Source organism: Anas platyrhynchos, chromosome 23 (assembly GCF_047663525.1).
Source record: "Anas platyrhynchos isolate ZD024472 breed Pekin duck chromosome 23, IASCAAS_PekinDuck_T2T, whole genome shotgun sequence".
NCBI lineage: Eukaryota > Metazoa > Chordata > Aves > Anseriformes > Anatidae > Anas > Anas platyrhynchos.
This window is the reverse complement of record NC_092609.1, coordinates 2,729,327-2,747,912: the sequence shown is the minus strand read 5'-3', so window position 1 is coordinate 2,747,912 and position 18,586 is coordinate 2,729,327. Positions and strand designations below refer to the sequence as shown.

The window sequence follows — 18,586 nt, the reverse complement described above, 5'->3', positions numbered from 1 at the left end:
ATAGGGATGCAGGAAAACTCAGCAAGGTACAACAGATGTTTATCTACTGTGAGAAGCAAGCAGTGTAAGAGACAAATAAATGCAGGGTGAATTGAGTCTCGTGTTCTGTGGAGTGTATTATGTAACGCTCAGCATTAAGATAAGCTCTATGTAATATTACCTAGTACTTATATAAACTTTACAAAGCTTTTCTTGCAAAACATGCCATGAGTGCTTTTTTTTTTTTTTTTTTTTGAGGGGAAAGTGAAAGGACCTTTCTATTAATCATTAATATTAGTAACCACACAATTACTTTTTTTTTTTTACACAGGAGGATACTCAACATATCCAAATCATAGTTCAAACATGAATTCCCTTACAACCTTAGCAGATTTGCATTAATGAATATTTACTACCAAAACTCAGTGTTACTGACCTTCTGAACATGGAACTAAGTGCATTTGTTTGTCCAAACATTTGTATGACATAGGCAGCTTATTTATGACAGAGTGAAGCTTGACTTCAAAAGTGTCTTCAGTATAACTCAGTTGATTTAATGGATGGTAATAGTAGATTCATATTGTTCATCCTGATGCTACAGGGCTGGCAAATAAATGAAAGAAAGGGCAAGAAAACTGAGTAACTCTTAATTCAAGAACAGCACAAAATGAAACCCTGACGAATAAACCCAAACTTCTGATTCTGGGCTTGGTTTGTTTGGTTTGTCACTAAGGGTTTTGAGGAACAATCACTATTTTTCTTACAACTGCTCTTCGGACTTCAAGATACCTTGTTTGTAATCTTTAATGATTTAATCATAATAATTTTTAAAATGAGGTTCATTTATCTACTTAAAAACACTAGGAGTTTTGCATTTTATTTGCTCAAAGGGACTTTTCTTTGGAGGGTGGGATTAAGAACAGAGGATGTGTTTGCAGGGCTGGCAGGGTGGGATGTCCACGCCTGGTGTCTGTTTTGATAGTTTACAGTTTTAGTTCTTCATTGTTACAATACCCGGAGGCCTCTTGGCATAGGTGTCTAAATTTGAAGTTATTATTATTAACGATAAATACAGTTGCTCAGGCCATAAAACATGTTGCATAACATGAATTATCTTGGTTACACACTGCAAGGTCTTCACTGAACTGACTGGCGATGCCAAAAACCAGCAGTAAGCCTGCACCATAAAGAGGGTATTTAAACTAAACTTTAGTGGAGCTGGAAGCCAGGCCCTAGCAGGTTTCTGTCAAGAGGTTTTACTGCTAGATTGCTGGGTCTTGTGTTTGCAGAATTTTCAGTTTCTTGGTAGACCCTAAACTTTTAAAGCCTTGAATCACAGCTATTTATCACCCATCAGGGAGCTACATAAAATGTATTTTCCTTCAGAATGACTATTTTCATTAAATAAAAAAAAAAAAGCAAAAACTCATTTAAAAAAAAGACAATTAAGAATATTTTTTAACATTTACAATATATCCCAACTAACAGGGATTCTTGAAACTAAACACTATGAACTGCAAAAATTAATGCCACCTGCAAGCTGTAAATATGTGTATTATTTAATTTTTTTCCCCGTATTTTCTTTGGCTGTTACATTCAGCTGAACAAGGCCTAAAAATTGTCAAACTAAATTCTTGTTTAAGAGTAGAGCTCTAACTACTGCCAGTTTGAGTGAAACACACATCCAGGTTTAGGGAATATGTTTTGTTTGTTTTGGCTACAGTACAGGGTAGAACATTTTCCATCCCATCCGAACGCAGTCAAAAAGGTTTTGAAATATTGCACAATAAAAGCCATTCATTATATCTGTCTCCTCTCCCTTCCAAAAACAAAAATGGCTGACCAGTTCCAAATCTGTGCAGGGGGCAGGAAGATGGGAGTCAAGGGGTCACTGGAAATAACCCAAGACTAACACCAGGTTTTTCAGGTTTGAGTTAGGGAATATGTTCCATGCCCTCATTCCCAGCGCACACAGGTTTTTCTTCGTCTCCCTCCAAAGCTTGGTTAAAGTAGTTAATTGCTCTGTTATGCACAATTTACACAAGTTAATTACAAAACTAATACATTAGCCTTCTTGTCTATAAGTTACAGGCAACACCTCATTTTTTCCACAGGAACATAGTGGAGTTAGGCACTACCTTACTTCAAGTTAAAACAATGTGATTTGCAGTGTTTACCTCCTAATTTAAAAATTGTGCAATTGGAAAGAATATTCAACCACACGTTACAGTTTGTTTTTGAAATGATTTCCATCACTTACATACCTGTTAGCAGCTTGAAAATTAAATTTCTTCACTGCCCGCTCCTGTTTCTATAGGCTTAAACTATACTTGGCATACATCAATGGCTTTTTTTTTTCCTCTCTCCATTTCCTTGTATACAGATCTAACAATGATTTTCTGTTTGCTTCCTCGTGCATAGATCACTTCATTGCTAAATTCTTTCCAGGTCTAAGTAAACTATAAGAGTGCTAGAGGATTCAGAGTCAGGAAGAGGAGCTAGAGCACAAAACATTTTAGTGGAGTTCTAAACAACTACATCATTATCACAAGTAAATAAACATACAGTAGTGAAATTTATATGCAACACTCAGGCATTTCAATTCCCCTTTCCATTGCCAAATTGGTCAATAGCAAGTAGAGAAAAACCTTCATGTCTTCAGCTCTTTATTTACAATTATTTTCAAATAGAGCTTATCAGCAAATGATAAAAATAGTACATACTATTCTCCTTATTTTCTTTCCACTGCTTACAGTGAGTGCCAGGTTGAGAAAGTTGTTTGAACTCTCTTAAATCACATGGGAGAAAACTTGGTCATGCAGTCTCCACTTCTGTAATCAGTCAGCATCTTCACTATGGCAAAACACTGGCATAAAATAACTGCTGGAAAATAGAAATAGAGACCCTAATCTGTCCCTTTAACACTTTCTGAAGTCAGGACGTGAAGTATTACTGCTCTTTGTATTCTCAACTGACTAATAGAATGCAAGTCTATGGGAAGACCAACCCAGCTGCGATGTACTCCTTCTTGCTTCCACATATTCAGCTGCCTGAATAGCCAAGAAGACTGCACTTCATGGGAAAGCACAAACAAAGCAATATATTGGTAATATATTACTAGCTATATCATTACTGAATACACAGACCTGTCTTTATAATAACCCTCTAAAGAGAGAAAAGCTTCCCCTTAGAATAGTAGTGAAAGTGAATGAGAGGTAAAAACATCCAGTACCACAAATTTCCTCTGACGCCACTAAAATACACAAACTTGACACAGAACTTAGTTAAAAATAGTTGAAACGGTGACTTAAACTGAAGGCTACAAAGGCTAGCCTTCAAAACAGGAGACTGCATAGCTCCTGGTCTAACATATTGTGTAGTGATGCTTGACTGATCAAACTAAAACACAGCTCAGTTGTACAATGCTGATTTGGGGCATTCTTGTCCAACGACCACGTCACAAGTAAAACTGGCAGTGGTATTAGTGACTAATCCAACCTGACAGAACACCAGGAAAGGCTGCTCCAGGTAGTGCTGCAATTACCAGCTGAAAACTCAACTACAACTGCAAAATCTCTTGAACCTTGGGACTTACTGCACGTATACCTGAATTTTAATTCCTATACCCTCACCCAGCAACAAAGACAAGAGACCAACTCAAAGTACTTCTGTTTACTGAATGGGGAGAGTGAAGCTGCTGTCATTCAAAGGTTTATGGAAACTCAGTTTTAGAAAAGCAAAACTGGAAAGGGAACAGTGCTGGTCACCCTTCCTGCAAAGCAGCACCGCCATCAAATTGCTGGTTACACTATTCCAGGAGTCAAGAGATGCTTTTCCTCAGAAGAGCAAGTCACAGGCAGAAATTCCTTACAGATGTTTGCTTAATCTTTCTTAAAAGCCTCCAGTGCTGGAGATTCACAACTTCCTGAGGCAATGTATTCTTGTGCTCAGCCATCTCTGGTGCTGGAGCTGCTTCTTACTGCTTAAAACGATTTTTTTCTAATTTACAAACATTGTTTATTGTCCCCTCCAGTACAGATATGGAGAACTGATCATTAACCTCCTCCTCCAACAAGGCCCTGCATAATTGAAGACTCGCCTCCTCTTAAGTCCTCTCCAGATTCAACCCAGTTACTGCAACCTTTATTTCTCTGCAGGTTTGAACCTCACCCTCACACAAGCCACGCGAACTGCCACCGAGCATCTATACGTAATTCAACCTTTTTCAACCAAGTTGTGCCAGGAGGCAAATGCAAGCTTCGTTTTTCCTTCTCCTTACCCTTGCTCGTCTATTTCTGATTTTACTTACACTCCACATCTAAAGTGCACTTAACACATCCACTCAAGGAACCTCGAGGGAGAACACACTTCCACTGCTGCCGTGACTGACGCATAGGACAGCAGCACCACAAAAAGCAGGCTGTAGGCAGCACTTTGGAGATTCAGCCCTCTCGTGTCCATATGCTAGTTTATTGCCTCCTTCCTCCAGGATGTCTCTGTACTTGACCTGACCGTTCGAGTCTGATACTCAGGATCTGACACCCACAGTCTCCAGAGGTTTCCCTCACTGCTTGGTGTGATGTAACAGGTAAACACTGATGTGATGTTACAGGTAAACCCTAACATCTCTGCAGCAACTGCAGAGCCCTGCTGTGTTTAAGAGTGCTATGTGATTTCCACATAGAAAGCCATATCTGAATACAGTGCATAAGCATTTCACCTCTCTAGCATAAGTTTTAGTACTTAGTGCACTTGCTGTTCTGATTTTTTTGACTGTTAGAAGTAGCAGCTATTATTAGTCAATTTTGATAACACATAACTTTAGATTATAATTTCAGCTAACATTTGTTCAAAGTTTTGTACATTTTCAAGATAATTCAGTGATAACCACAAAAACTCATGTCAGACTGCCCTCTCCTGGCAAGCCAACATACTGCTATCACCACAAAATTTAACCCAAGTAACTTGCTTGTTGCCATCCTGTTTCCAAACCGAAAATTTTCATTGTGACACAAATGCCAAAATAAAACCTGAAGGAGACTGTTTTGATAAATTCCAAAATATTTCTATAGCAGTACAAGATGAACACCATTTAATTAGCGGAGTTCCTTTCAAGTTGACTTAGGAGTTCTTGTCTTGGGAAAAACTGATGACGTCTGTAGAGAAAAAGTAAAACATGCATAAACATGAAATTGTTCTGTTTGTTTTTAAGTTTTATAAAAGCAGCCAACTACATAAAATATTTTATTCCACACCACTAATGGTAAAAACAAGATCACAGAAGAGAAAATTTTCAAGAGAAATTATTTCCTGAAAGCTGGCACAGGTATTTCGCTAGGACGGAAACAGAGCAGTATGAAAAACAAAAGCTACAACAATGTTTACGTAGACCACCTACAGTCATCGTGCTTTATTATTGTTCAGACTAGAAAAATTGAAACAGTAAGATGACAGGTCAACTACTGAACATTATGCAGTGTAAATAAAACACACACAGTGAAGATCACAAATTAAATGCAGCTTTATTGCACGATGAATATTTCACTTCCCTTAGCCAATTTCATTTTGAAAAATTGTATATAACAATGAAGTTTTAAAAAAATGTTTTGCCAAATTTACTGATTTCTTTATTTCTTTTAAACAGACCGGCCTTCTGGTCTTTCCTAGCCCTTAGTTGTAGAAACTCTGCCCTTCTGGTATGACAAGGCAAAGCTAAGTTTCTACAGCATAAGGTAACAGCTTTGCTGCTTTACACTCCTCCCCTTCAAGCCAAACTCTGTTTCTTTCTTTTTCTTTTTTTCCCCAAAAAATCTAAAGTTTTGTTTAATGGCACTTTTAAAATGTAGGACACAGGTTTCAAAAATAATTTATAAAAATGATCTAGCCCAAGGGAAATATCAAGACATTGAACAATTCTGGCTAAAAGGGGCTCTCTTAGAATATGGTTTGATTACTCAAGACAAATTCAGGTTTTATGTACATTGATTAGACTTCAAAGCTGGAGTCCTTCTCTTTCAATAAAAAAAAAAAAGTCCTTTTTACCAAAGTATGGATTAGTATCAACTCCCATTCACAGAAAAAGTAACTTTTCACTATAAGAATATTTTTTAGTTATCAACCTTGTTACTCAAAATTGCCAAATGTCACGTGTTTTCTGATTTCTCTCCATTTACCAACTTCATATATCGATCATGCGTTTGTGAATAGGGCAAATGTGCCAAGATTATCTGTGAGACAAACCAGACTAACAATCACAGCTCAGTTTCACAGGCAGAAAACCCACACTGCTGTGCAGGTACCACAGCTATAAGCACATTGCATAAGTAATGTTTATTCATCCATCTACAAGTTTTTATTTCGTCTTACTGCTGTATATTGAAAAAAAAAATCACTAGTCCCTACAGCAATCCTTGTACACAACAGAAATTAATCTCTGCCTTCATGAGATGACTGAGCTTGGTGACTGCAGAGAAAGTCAGTCATTTGTCGAGTTTTTAATAACATTTGCAGTGTTTAATTGGAATTGCTCTGTAGATGGAACTAAAGTATGAAAACACGTAAGCAAGCAGGTAGACAATGGTGAGGACGTTATCAGAACCCAGTTCATCGTGGAGAAAAAGACTTCGTCATCTTGGTTACCTTTTGTGACTATCTACCAGACCAAGGCACTGAGCCAAGCTAGGACTTCCGCAAAGTTCTGATCTTCAAGCATTTTAGTCATCAAAACAAGGAAAATCAGTTCTAAGTTGCCCAGGAAATTAGTGAGTAAATAGTGAGTAAGGAAGCAAGTGGAAGATAAAAGGAACTTCTTATTTCTAAATAGCACTCCCAACAGAGAATATAAGAATCTAATACTGACCTTCACTTTAGAAAATGGGAGGTATCTGAAACCTCACTAAGTGTTAGCCTTATTTTCAACAGGTATTTCTGCTTCTTCAGAGAGTCTTTGGTTCCTTCTGTCCTTGCTATGTACGGAATTTGTTATGCTCCTTTTCCGGGTTTGAGACCAAGTTCTTGTTTCCTGAGGCGTTGGTACACACATGCTCTTCCTCCTCCATCGTCTGCAAGGACCATCAGCAGGATTAACAGGGTCACTGTTCTCCTTCCCTGACGCTGCAAACTGTATGGGATTTTCTTCTCTGTGGTGAATGTTCTCAGATTCTGTAAGGACACACGTGCTTATCGTTCTCCTGGTTTTGCAACCAGAAGTTACCAGAGGAGGGTTCTTTAGAATCTCACTGGGCACTTGAATCCACGCCAGTCCTTCCGTTTCTGCATCTTTGTGTAGCCTCATGCTGCGTCTCACCCTGCTCATTTCACTGCTGCTCCCCTTCTTCCTTTGCCCTTCTGAGGAGTCATTTTTCAGCTGAGGAGCAGATAAGACTTCCTCCACATTAAAAGGAAGTGGAAGATCATTTCCAATTGTTTCAAAATCAAACTTTTCAACAGGAGGAGTATAGACAGTACTGCTTCTCCTTCTTGCTCTACCTCTTGAAGATTTTTTTGGTGGCCGGCCAGTTCTTTGGGCAATCTCATGTATGCCAGTGTGCTGCTGTTCTGGAAATTCTAGCCCTGTTAGCCACTCTTCCGTATTTGGGAAATTTCCCTGTAAGTTATCATTTTCTATCAAGCAATCACCTCCTTTTTCCTCTTTTAAACACTCAGTCTCTTCAGCTTGCTGGAAACAGTGATATGTGTCAGGAACATAGTTTGTGTCTGGTACAATGCTTGGAAACTGAAAAAAAAAATTATAGGCAGATACAATCCACATAAAACTTGTTTAGAACAGCTGACAATTAAACAACTTCTACAGATTTCCTCATTAAGTCTAGTCATTCTCAAAAATAAAACCCAACAAAACAAAAAAAAAAAAAAAACACAGCCCTGCACGTTGGGAGGAACCTGATCCAAAACAGGGCCACCTTATTCTGCCTGAGGACTTGTTCAGTCAAGTTCTGAACACTTCCTTCCAAGAATGCAGATGCCATGGCCTCTTCACGCAGCCTGTTCCAATGTTTAACCACTAACAGCTAGCTTTTTTTTTCCTTCCCAGAAACATTACTTTTTTGGATGTAACAACACCAAGAAAAAAACTTATTTTCAAGTAGTATGCTGAAGTAGATGACTTACCTTATGATCAGGGCCAGAAACTGACTTCAGATCACCATCTGACACCTGAAACACCGTAATGTCAGGGCTGCTGGTTTCTACAACATCCCGGCCCTCAGAGATTGGACACACGTGAGCATCAGGGATGTTTTCCTCTCTCATTCTTTCTATTGCTTGCTTCCATTGAACATCCTTTTGACCACTGCTGGATTTCCAATCTAAAAATGCATCCTCTGAATCAGAATAACACATGGTTACCTGACTCTCCTTGTGAATGTATGAAATCAATTTCTAGAGTACTGAAACAAACTCACAAAACAGTAACCTCTTAAATGAGCATTCCAGAACACAATCAGCATCAAAAAAGCCTCTCCACAGTGCTATTGCACATCACTTAGCATTTTTAAAGCCTATGAAAACATCAGTCTGCAGTTAAGACAGAGTCTCTTTTGTTGTCTGCTTTACACTGGAGTCCTGTAAGAGTTGAAGTGATGCACTTGGAGACTAATAATCTAGTGGATGCTTTGGGCTTTATTACAGACTAACATTTATTTCTCCTTCATTCCACTCCAGAAGCCATTAAAACTGAAAAATGCATACTGTGCTCTTTACCTATGTACAGAACTGAAGATAACTATCAACAGCATTGTAACTAACTACTGAAGCAAAAAGAATGAGTAAGGCAAAACAAAACTACAAACACATTACCTGGAAGTGCATTTGCCTTTGGTGAGCTTGGAGATGAGGCAGAAGAGAGAACTTCTGGAATCTCAGGGATAGGGCTCAGAAGAGGCTTCTTAGAAGCCATTTCTCTTTCCCCATACAAAGATTTTTTAACTTTTCTCTTTCTTCTTTTCCCAGAGCTTGCATGTTTTGTTCTCTGAAGAGATGCAGAAGACCAAGCAGAGCACAATGCAATTACGATGATCCTTTGCAATATTTTCCAACAAATAACTTTTGTTACTAGATTTTGAGAGAAAACAATTTTTTCTCTCAAATTAAGGTCCTTCTTATTCTGCTATCTACACATTCATTTAAAAGCTACAATACAAAGAAGGATTACTTCTTAGATACTAGAGTTCTGTTTGTTTCATTTAACCAAATCTGGAAATCAAAAAAATGAGTCTTTCAGTTCAAAACTACAGATTCTTCTTCCGTGCTTATTTGTATCTTCCCGGTTTGAAAAGGATTACTTGCTTTCCCTTCCAATATACGAAAAGCTCAAATCCTTCAGAAGTCTCACACTTTTATAACACTTAAAACAAACTGGCATACAAGGGGGGAAGTTCAAAGAATTATCAACTGTCCACAGTTCATAAGAGAAGCACCACAAACTCATCTTGTGTCCCTGAATTTGCAATGGTTCTGCTCTTTGTCTCTGAAGTACCCTTTCTGCCCTGCAAGTGTTTAAAGCCCTGCTAGTCAGCCCTAACAAGCAATGCAGGCATGCCAGTAAGTCTAGGAAAACAAGGCAGACATGAAGAAGAGAATATCAGCAGCAACAGGAAACAAAACACTCTTTAGAAAATCTTTACTACAAACATCAAAATAATCACAAAAAAAACACACACAAGAAAAAATTAACTGCATGAGACATCTGGATAGAGAAATAAAATTTATTATTCACCAGGCTGTCACTTACTTGTGTCTTTTTGGCAGCAGATGTGGTAATACTCTTTGGTCTTTGAAGTTTGTTTTTCCTTGGATTTTTGGTATCTTTAACATTCTTAGCACTTGTGGCTCTTGGGATACTAAGATCAACCTCATCTGAAGTGGTGCTACACTGTTGAGGAACGTGAAATTTTAAGTTGCTGGGGCACATGTGTATGTGCATCTGTGCAGGTGCATGTTTGCTTTTTCTAAAAAGCCACACAGTCCAACAGCCATAAGAACCCCGCTGCAAATAGTCTGTTATTTCATATATGAAGTCATAAAAGCTGGACGCTCAGCAGTTAAGATTTACAGAGGTTGTCTCTTCACAATAGAGCTCTCTTTTAAGAAAAAAGGATATTCTAATAAGAATATAGTAAATTTTCATCTTCAGTTAGTTCTTTCTGACAAGATGGGCTACTTTTCTAATTGCCTTTCTTTTTTTTTTTTTTCCCCTCCTTCCCCCTCCAATAAATCATTCTAGAACTGTACAACACTGGAGCATGTCTGAAAGCATTTCTTCTGGGAATTGTACAAGAAATTCTATGCACCTTAAAATTCCAGCAACCAGAAGAGATACAGGTAGGATGATGTCTGTTTGTTTTATGGCTAGTGGACAATTCACTGTTACAGTGAAGATCTTCAGCACTGGACTTGGGAACACAAATCACATTTTCAGTAATAGTGAGAGAATCATCAGAGGCTGCAGAACAAATTTGAAGTTACTAGCCTCTCCCACACACTCTCCAATATCTCAAAAAAGTTAAACCTAACAGAAAAATTAGACAGAAAACTTTGTTTCTGTTCTCCTAAATGTTCAATGAATGCAACTTTCTAGATTTCCATGACTGAAGCCCATAAGCATGAAAATGAAATTAAAGCATATGAATATCTCTAACTTTCTGCTGTGGCTAGACTATTTGGGAAAGTTCCAGCAAAATTAAATGGAAATCGTAAATTTAAAATATCAGACTGTAAGCAAAGCTGTTTTTAATAACTTAAATGAGATTTCCTTAGCTGCGCTAAGGGGAGATATTTCCATATACCTGGATCTATACAATCCTTTTATCTGAGGCTGCAAAAGCTCTGATATATGTTCGAGAGGTATACAGAACATACCTATTTGAAGATGATAAAAAAAAAACATTAAAGAAACTTACCTTCCTTTTAGTAGAGGAACGAGTTGTCATTGTGTAAGATTTGTCAGATTCTTTTACTGTATATGAAGAAAAAAGAAATATTGGTTCAGTTCAACAAAAAAGGCCAAACACATTGAGGAAATTATTCACACAGTTTTTAAACATCATGCACAGCATGTTTAGATCTTAGTCTTAAGTAAGATTTTATGCATAAAGGACTATCAAACATGGAAAGATTAAAGAAAAAACAGCTTGCCTTACAATATAAATCAGAACAGAAGAACACAAAACTTGGGAGGATTTGGTTAACAAAATTAGTGCTTGTAAAGCTTTCATTGAGAGACATACACACAAATGTATATCCCCCTTTCCATTTTCTTGTTGTGTTGCTTGCTATTTTAAAAACATCAAAATTGCAATATCTTAATTAAGATAGTAAACCAAATTATTTAAAGCAGTAAGTCTAATTAGATCAGCCACTCGCACAGAATAATAGCTGAAATAACATCCACTTTACCTAAACAACAGGCAGACTCTGCAGCTACACCAGTGACCTCTGGAAGAAAACAAGAACATTTAACTTTTAGTACTAATATCACCTCTATAAAACAAAAAACCACAACCGTCACCTTTCAATTTTCAGAAAGCTGCATTATCTAATGACAAAAACACAACTCAAGGTTACCTGTGGTATTTTCAACAGGTGAGAGGTCTTCTGCAGCAACAGAATCCTCTCGTAACTCTTCAAGAGGCTCAACGCATTGCTTTAAGATGAGCAAACAAAAGTTAAAATACTGAATGCTCATGGAGACTGTAAGAAGCTATTTTTGTAGTTTAAACCAACTTACATCATCGCAATCAAAGTTTGGCTGGGGTAATGGCTCCTCAATGAGTCTTGACCTTGTAAAAGGGCTATTGCTTTGTGATCCCGGATGACAGCCTGGTGTTGCTCCTTTGCGCAAGGGAGTATTTGCAGGCAAAGTTTTATCAAATATTTCTGGGCTGAGATCTTCTCCAAAAGTAACTTTTTTCTTCTTTGGCCTTTCAGAGCTATATTGTTCAGTTTTCTCTACTGTAGCAAAAGACACCAACTGCTTAGTGAACTCAAAGCAGAGTATTCAGAGAGCAGAGACTTTACAAGGTCTTTTCACAGGACTTAACATCCTCTGAAAAATCACCCCCAACCAAACAGCAAAATACCACCCTTAGATGCCCTGTGGATTCAACGGGGATTTTCAGTTTAGCTTTATTATATTATCAAGAATTAAGGAAAAAATAGAAACCTAGAAAAGTTCAACTATTCTGCAAGTTCACTTGTCAACTAGACAAGTGTAAAATTTCTTGAAATGTAAGCAATACTATCAATCCTGCTATTAAAGGGTTTCTGAAGTGACTTTTTTTTCCTTGACAACTTGATTTTCGACTTTACTCGATAGGACCTTATGTGTGAGCTACTTCCTTCAGTGGTGGTTAATGCAAAACATTCTTCAGATTTTGCAAAAAGGCAAGACCCTATCATCCTAAGGAATACTCTATTTACACCACCACCACCACCAAAGTAAATAAATAAGAAAACCCATAAAAATGGAGTCAGACCTGTTTGCAATGCTTCATAGATTTTTACTTCAGAGACTGTGAGAGATTCTCTTCCTCCACTGCCAACAGTATCAGCTGAGTATACCTATAAAAATTTAAGTGATAAAATCATCTAATCAGTACTACATAATTAAAGATTGTCCTTTTTCAAATCAAATGCTAAGCCTAGCCTTAGCATTCCCACCACCACCTAAGTAGACCAACCTTAATGCAATCCGTCAGTTCTTTTGGTGGTGTTTTCTTCAGCACAGATCGCAGCTGGGAGCCACTCTTTGTACGTTCATTTAATGAAGCACTTCCCACTCGTAGTGGTGTGACAGGTGGCTTGCTTTCATCATGGATTTCCAGGCTCAGTTCTGCAAAATTAGCATTCTTTCTGTATAGGTCTGATATGATATTACTTCTGACTTTACTGATATGGTCAGGACTGAAATCTTTAGAGCAAGTACACAGATGTGAAAATTGAAGACTGAAGTAAAATTGAGAAGGCTTTAGTATTAGCAATCTTAACTATAGATGTACACACATCAATAGATTTTCTCAGCAATTTCACTTGGTATATCAAGAAAAATCAATTATTTTCTGAATTTCTGCTACTGTTATGCCAGATTTTTTTCATACTTTGAGCAATTTATTAAAAACAGAAATGAAATGGGAGTGTTACGTAAAGGGTAAGATTTCACATTGGGATTTCTCTCTGCCCATGAGTCTGCACATTCTGCTTTGCAGACATGAAGTGCTCAGTGACACTTTTCCTTAAGCATGGCCTAGCAAAATCAAGGGAAATTCTTAAACACTTATTGCCACCCTGTATCTGCTTGAACTTGCTTTTTGTATCACATAGCTAACATACCACCCAAGAGGACCTGCTCCACCTTCCAAATATATATGTTAGTTTCTAGTAAGAATATAACAAGATTATAATAACAACAAAACTTCTTACCATGGCTCATTTCTAAGATATCTCTAATGAGAATTGCATCCGAATATTCAATAGGATTGCGTTGCTTATAAGCCCATTCCTAGAAAAAGTTACAAGAATACAAAGATACATATACACTCCCACCACATGATAAAGAGATAAAATAATCTGCTGAGTTTTGTGAAGTACTTGACATCTATCTGTTTTTGTCTGTATGCTCACTAACTCATTCCTAATGTATACAAGGGATACTTGCCAAAGGACTGCTTCATCCATTAGCACCGGAAGTATCAACTGGCATTCTTAAAACACACTGAGGTTTCTCAATCCTCAACTGAATACAGTTGTTGAATATAGCAGAAAATACTTTTCACCTGCATGCTGAACCTTTCAATCCAAATAGCACAGATCACACCTATCTGGCCAAAGAACCTGAAGTTCTTCAAATCAGTCTCAATGGCCAAAGACAAAAGGAACTACTTGCAAATGGTGCCTTGTAAAAACATTAACTAGTTTTTAATCTCAGCAGAAACAAGGATTGCAGCTTCCTCAGACATCCATTACTTGAGTTGTATTAGTTTTCCCAAGATAACAAGGCTGAAAACTTAAAAGGATTAGGTACCATAAATGGAAATGAGGATGAATTAATTTACATGGAATATCAAACAACTGCCAAAGACGTACAAGGCAGAGATTTAAAATCGCATTCAAAACCATCCCAATGAGCAGTAGGGTTGGTTTTGACATCTGCAAAAAGCAACTTGCCAGATCTGTGCACTTGACATCCCACAGTGCCAGTTTTGTATTCAAAATAAAATAATAAATATTTAAATCTTATTAATAGAATAACTTCCATATAATTATCAGAATAATCTTGCTAACTAGGACAGCTTGTAGCATCCCCATTGTCCGTAACATCAGTGTCCACACCAGATTTTGCTTTCCTTGGCCTGTCATAATAAGACAAAATAATTCTTCCAAGGGAGATTTGCTGCGCTATTTTTCTTTGCCCACATTTGTGTAAGTACCTTAGAAAGAGCAGGTTCAGTGACAGTCACATCCTGGTGTGAAGACAAGCTGGTGCACATCTTGGAATCAGGCTTACTGCCATAGCTCAAGTTCTGTTTTAAATTTTCTTTCAAATCACCTCCACTGTAGTCAGACACAGGCTTCTCACTCTGCTGATCCAGACTGCGCTTTGTTGTGAATGGTACTTGGTTCTCAGCTACAGTGATAAAAAAAAACAAACGACAATTCAACAGCAAACTTCAAATCTTTCAGGCAATGCTATTTTGGTGTTTCTTCACCAAAAGAATGTAAGATTCAGTATGTTAGGTACTTTTCTAGCTAGGAAAAAAATCATCCAATTTTGACTTCAACTTTGAAAATAACATTACCAAATCTTCAAAACAAAGCAAGTTCTTCCTTTTATATAAATGTATGAATACCAGCAGTACCAGAGAAGTAATGAATTTTAGTTTGTTTTTAGTTGGCACAGTACTGTTGTGACCTACTTTCGCAATATTTGCTATTTCCATTAGGAAATAATGAAATTCACAACACGCAGTAATGCATCGTGATTTCTAAGTTACTGCACCTAAAGCTACTGAACAGAAGCCTCCACAAACAAGACGAGTAAGAGTAAGAAGAGCTAAAACCAGTTATTACAATCCTTAAAACCATTCCCACGTTCCTGGAAGTATGAAAATACTAATCATTTGTGAAAAGTACATGAAAAGGCATAAATCTGGAAAGTAAGGTTAAGAGAACAACCATGAAAAACAGTCTTCAATGTTCTTCAAGATTTGTTGAGAAATCACTGTTCAGGATGCACTAAGAAATAAGACAGACTTAAAAACCCTCAAACCAAAAACAAACAGACATAACAAAACCATTGTCTACCCTTGTAAAGGAAAACATTTTTGTTTATATTGTGTTGCTTAATAGGTTTTGTTTTAAAGAAAGACCTAGTGTTTAAGATAAATCATGTACCAGAAATACAATTAACTTACAACAGTCTGCTTCCTGAGAAGTACCAGACGCTTGTGAGAGTCCAGGGAAGTTCTTCTGCCCTTCAGCTTCTTGCACTGATTTCAAAGGTGTTTGAAAGACAGTGATTTTGTTCTTCGATGACTTGGCGAATTTAAAAGGACTAGCAGGCTAAAAGAAAATTAATGTCATGAGATACTTTTTCTAAGATGACATGAGCTTTTTTACTTTGTATTTATACTTCAGCATAAAACATACCCAGGGAAGAAGAGAATATTTTATTTTATCTGGCTGCTGCTTTAGTTACATGGTACAAAAGTAAAAATGCATCATATCAAGTAATCTGCTGTTTCCTTCTAGGCCATTTCCAGAATTAGTTTTCTGACGGTCTATGCTAGTTTGAAATAATAAAAGATAACTTTAAAAGTCTGATTTAAAAAAAAAAAAAAGTCGTGTTAGTATTTACTTTATCTTGGACTACCAACGCTTTAATTAGTCAGATATCAAGTATGGCAAATGCAGCAAAATGTAGGTAAACAAAATTTAAAATATACGAGCAAATCAGGCATGGGGGAGATAGACTCTACAGAATCAAAACCTGCAACATCTCCTTATTTTAAAACAAGGTGCCTAAGGAAGTGAACAAAATTCAAGCCGCTGTTATTTCTTCTACTGACTTCTTCCTTAGACTTGTACTCTCCTTCTGCCAGCATACATTAAATTTGAAGTCTTACCCATCGATTCAAAGGGAAACTAAAGTAACACGTTTGACATTGGAGCAAGACTCACTTGTGTAAAAGTTTCTTTTTGCCGATTGCTTCTCTGCTGAGCAAGGTACTGAATAAGGGCATTATTTTCTGGTGACCCTCGTACTCCAATTGCTGATCTTCGTCTTAACTTTAATGCATTTGGAGACTTCCCTGAAATGACACAGGAGGAAAAAAAAAAAAAAAGAAAAATTACAGCAGAATACTTACGGCTTTTTCATGGCAGATTTTTTTTGTTGTTTTGTTTTTTTAAAGATTTGTTTGTGTTATTTATGGAAACAGTCATATTTAACTGCTCAGCTTAGGAAACCTTCCTTCTCTTTCATGCTTTCAACTAAGTCAAAACAGATTCTAAAACTCTGCTCAACTATCAGAAAAATAAGACGTAGAACATTCTTTTTCTACGTAAGAAAAAAGAGGACAAAAAGCAAGATTTACATTTAACTAAACTACATAAGTGAGAAATTCAGCTGTTTTTCAATTTTTTCAACTTTTTCAAGTGCAGGTTAAGGAACCACACACAATACTTGCAGAATTTGTCCTGCTACTCAACTCCTTTGTGAAAGTTTCTGTCACCAAGACAGAAAAAAATAGAACAGGGAATGAGCGCAAATAGAGAATTGAATCAAATTCCTGTCCTTGGATATATCCAAACTCAGCCAGACAATCTCAACCTGGCCAAACTTTGAAGCTTTTAATAGGGATTGCACTAGATGACCTCCAGATGTCCCTCTGAGAAGGACAACAGGACATGAATCATTCTGGCCTTACCCATAGGTGGACTAGTAAAACTTTCTTGAGTAATCCCAAATTCAGCAGTTGTTACAGTTGCAAAGTCAACCATATTTCTCCTTGGTTTCTCCACTATTCCACAATAGGATTTTTCTTCGGCTTTGTCCCTGTTGGGTGGCAAGCAGCATTCATCCCCCAAAGAACCAGGTCCACTTCTTGAAAAATTTTCCTTACTGTTCAAAGACCAGGAAGGTTCACCAAGCACATCCCCTTTCAGCGTATCAACAGAGCATTCAGCAAGCGGACAGTTAGCATCCTTTCTGCTGTGGGACGATTCCTTCTCTAGGACTTTGGAGTATTTCAGCGCTTGTTTTTGCAACCACAGTTGGTTCCCATCGCTTAAATTCTCCTTCTCAGATGCCATTGTGGCTTTTGATTCAGTCACTTTGCAAATCTTCTGGTCTTTTGATAGATCAGAAAAAGAGGTCTCTTCCTTCTCTTCAGTGTTTCCAGTCTCATTACCTCTAACTTCCAGGATAACATTTACAAGCTTTGACAGTCTGTGCATTGTTAGTGAGGGATTTTGAAGCAAATGAAACACTGAGTCATTCTTTGCTCTCCCATAATGACAGCTCCCTATCAAAGAGAATAAGAAATGTTAATAGGCACTCAGTAAGAGTCCACTACGATTCACAAACTACTACCAAACCTCAGAATTTCCCGGACTTTTCTATAGTGAGGGGTTTATCAGTGTGGGTGGAAAAGGAAAGGTGCATCTCCAGAAAGCTACACAGAAAAGACACAAAAAGGCTGAGAAGAAAAATAAAAATACACACCTGTCACCTCACCACAGATGTTTCACAAGTAACTAGGAGGCTGCACTTTTACCCTGTGACAAACTTAACGTTAGCATCAAATATGTGAACCACAACCACACTGTGATTGCTTTGTTATAATAAATGTTGCAATAAGTATTAGTTAGCATTAGTAAAGGCTAACTTGGTGAAGTTAAAGACGCTAATGCCTTTTATGCTTGGTTTCCTGCATTTTAAGATTAAACGTATAGAATCCAGGAAAACATGACAGAAACTTCATCCCCACGAAGGCATGCTTTTTCTGTATACTGCGGAGCAGGAATTAAGCCGTTAAACCCCGCATGTGCTCAAGTCACAGCAAGACCTGACACCCCCTCCCTGGGGTTGTACAGAGACGGGGCTGGGCGAGGAGTCCCTGGCGACCCTTGCAGGGACAAAACCCCTCGTCCCGGTCCCCTCTGAGTCCCCCAACCCCTCAGGGGCCCCTTAGCACCAGCGGATCCCCTCAGCGCCCCCCGTTCCCCTCAGGGTCCCCTCAGCGCCTCGCCCCCCTCACAGCCGCCTCACCGCCGCCGCCGCCCGCCTCTCGCGTTCAAACCGGGCCGCCCCGCCGCGTATCCCTCCGCGCTTTCCCTTCCTTCGGCTCCCCTCCCTCACAGCCCGCAGCCACCGCGGCCCAAGGTTCTCGGGGATAAAGCGACCACCCCGAGACGCGGTCGAGCCCCTGTCACCGTCCCCCGGAGCCGGCAGTGGGGGGAGGGGTTGGGGACTCTTTGACAACCCGAGCGCGGAAGGATCAAGAACCGTTACAGCCGGGACGCAGCACCGCTTTGAAATAACCGCCCCTCTGACGCACCCCACGTGACCTGGCGAGCCAATCACAGTCCA

General features: G+C 38.3%; 1 protein-coding gene across 9 annotated transcripts; it reads right to left on the bottom strand.

Annotated features, from left to right (window-relative positions):
• Positions 1–371: 371 nt before the first annotated feature.
• On the bottom strand, positions 372–18,493 carry CDCA2 (cell division cycle associated 2). 9 transcript variants are annotated; one of them, XM_038167008.2, is made up of 19 exons: positions 18,266–18,493; positions 17,720–17,772; positions 16,923–17,519; positions 16,174–16,304; positions 15,408–15,555; positions 14,424–14,620; positions 13,417–13,495; positions 12,678–12,829; positions 12,474–12,558; positions 11,726–11,949; positions 11,563–11,641; positions 11,395–11,433; positions 10,899–10,954; positions 10,290–10,391; positions 9,731–9,871; positions 8,797–8,968; positions 8,110–8,321; positions 6,839–7,714; positions 372–5,135 (listed from the first exon to the last, which is right to left on the bottom strand). In XM_038167008.2, exons 3-18 carry the CDS (start codon positions 17,449–17,451, stop codon positions 6,875–6,877), a joined length of 3,186 nt encoding a protein of 1,061 aa, XP_038022936.2. In that variant the 5' UTR covers positions 17,452–17,519; positions 17,720–17,772; positions 18,266–18,493; the 3' UTR covers positions 372–5,135; positions 6,839–6,874. The 9 variants fall into 9 exon arrangements, with proteins under 9 accessions (XP_038022936.2, XP_071883335.1, XP_038022937.2 ...); XM_072027234.1 differs by lacking the exon at positions 10,290–10,391 and having other exon boundaries at positions 8,110–8,306; XM_038167009.2 differs by lacking the exon at positions 17,720–17,772.
• Positions 18,494–18,586: the final 93 nt, after the last annotated feature.

Coding starts and splice junctions, on each gene's coding strand:
- CDCA2 (XM_038167008.2), bottom strand. CDS start 17,451: ATGCACAGACTGTCAAAGCTTGTAAATGTTATCCTGGAAGTTAGAGGT. Junction 11,434..11,562: donor ACCTGTTGAAAATACCACAG/GTAACCTTGAGT, acceptor GTTTTCTTCCAG/AGGTCACTGGTGTAGCTGCA. Junction 7,715..8,109: donor TTTCTGGCCCTGATCATAAG/GTAAGTCATCTA, acceptor TTTTTTTTTCAG/TTTCCAAGCATTGTACCAGA.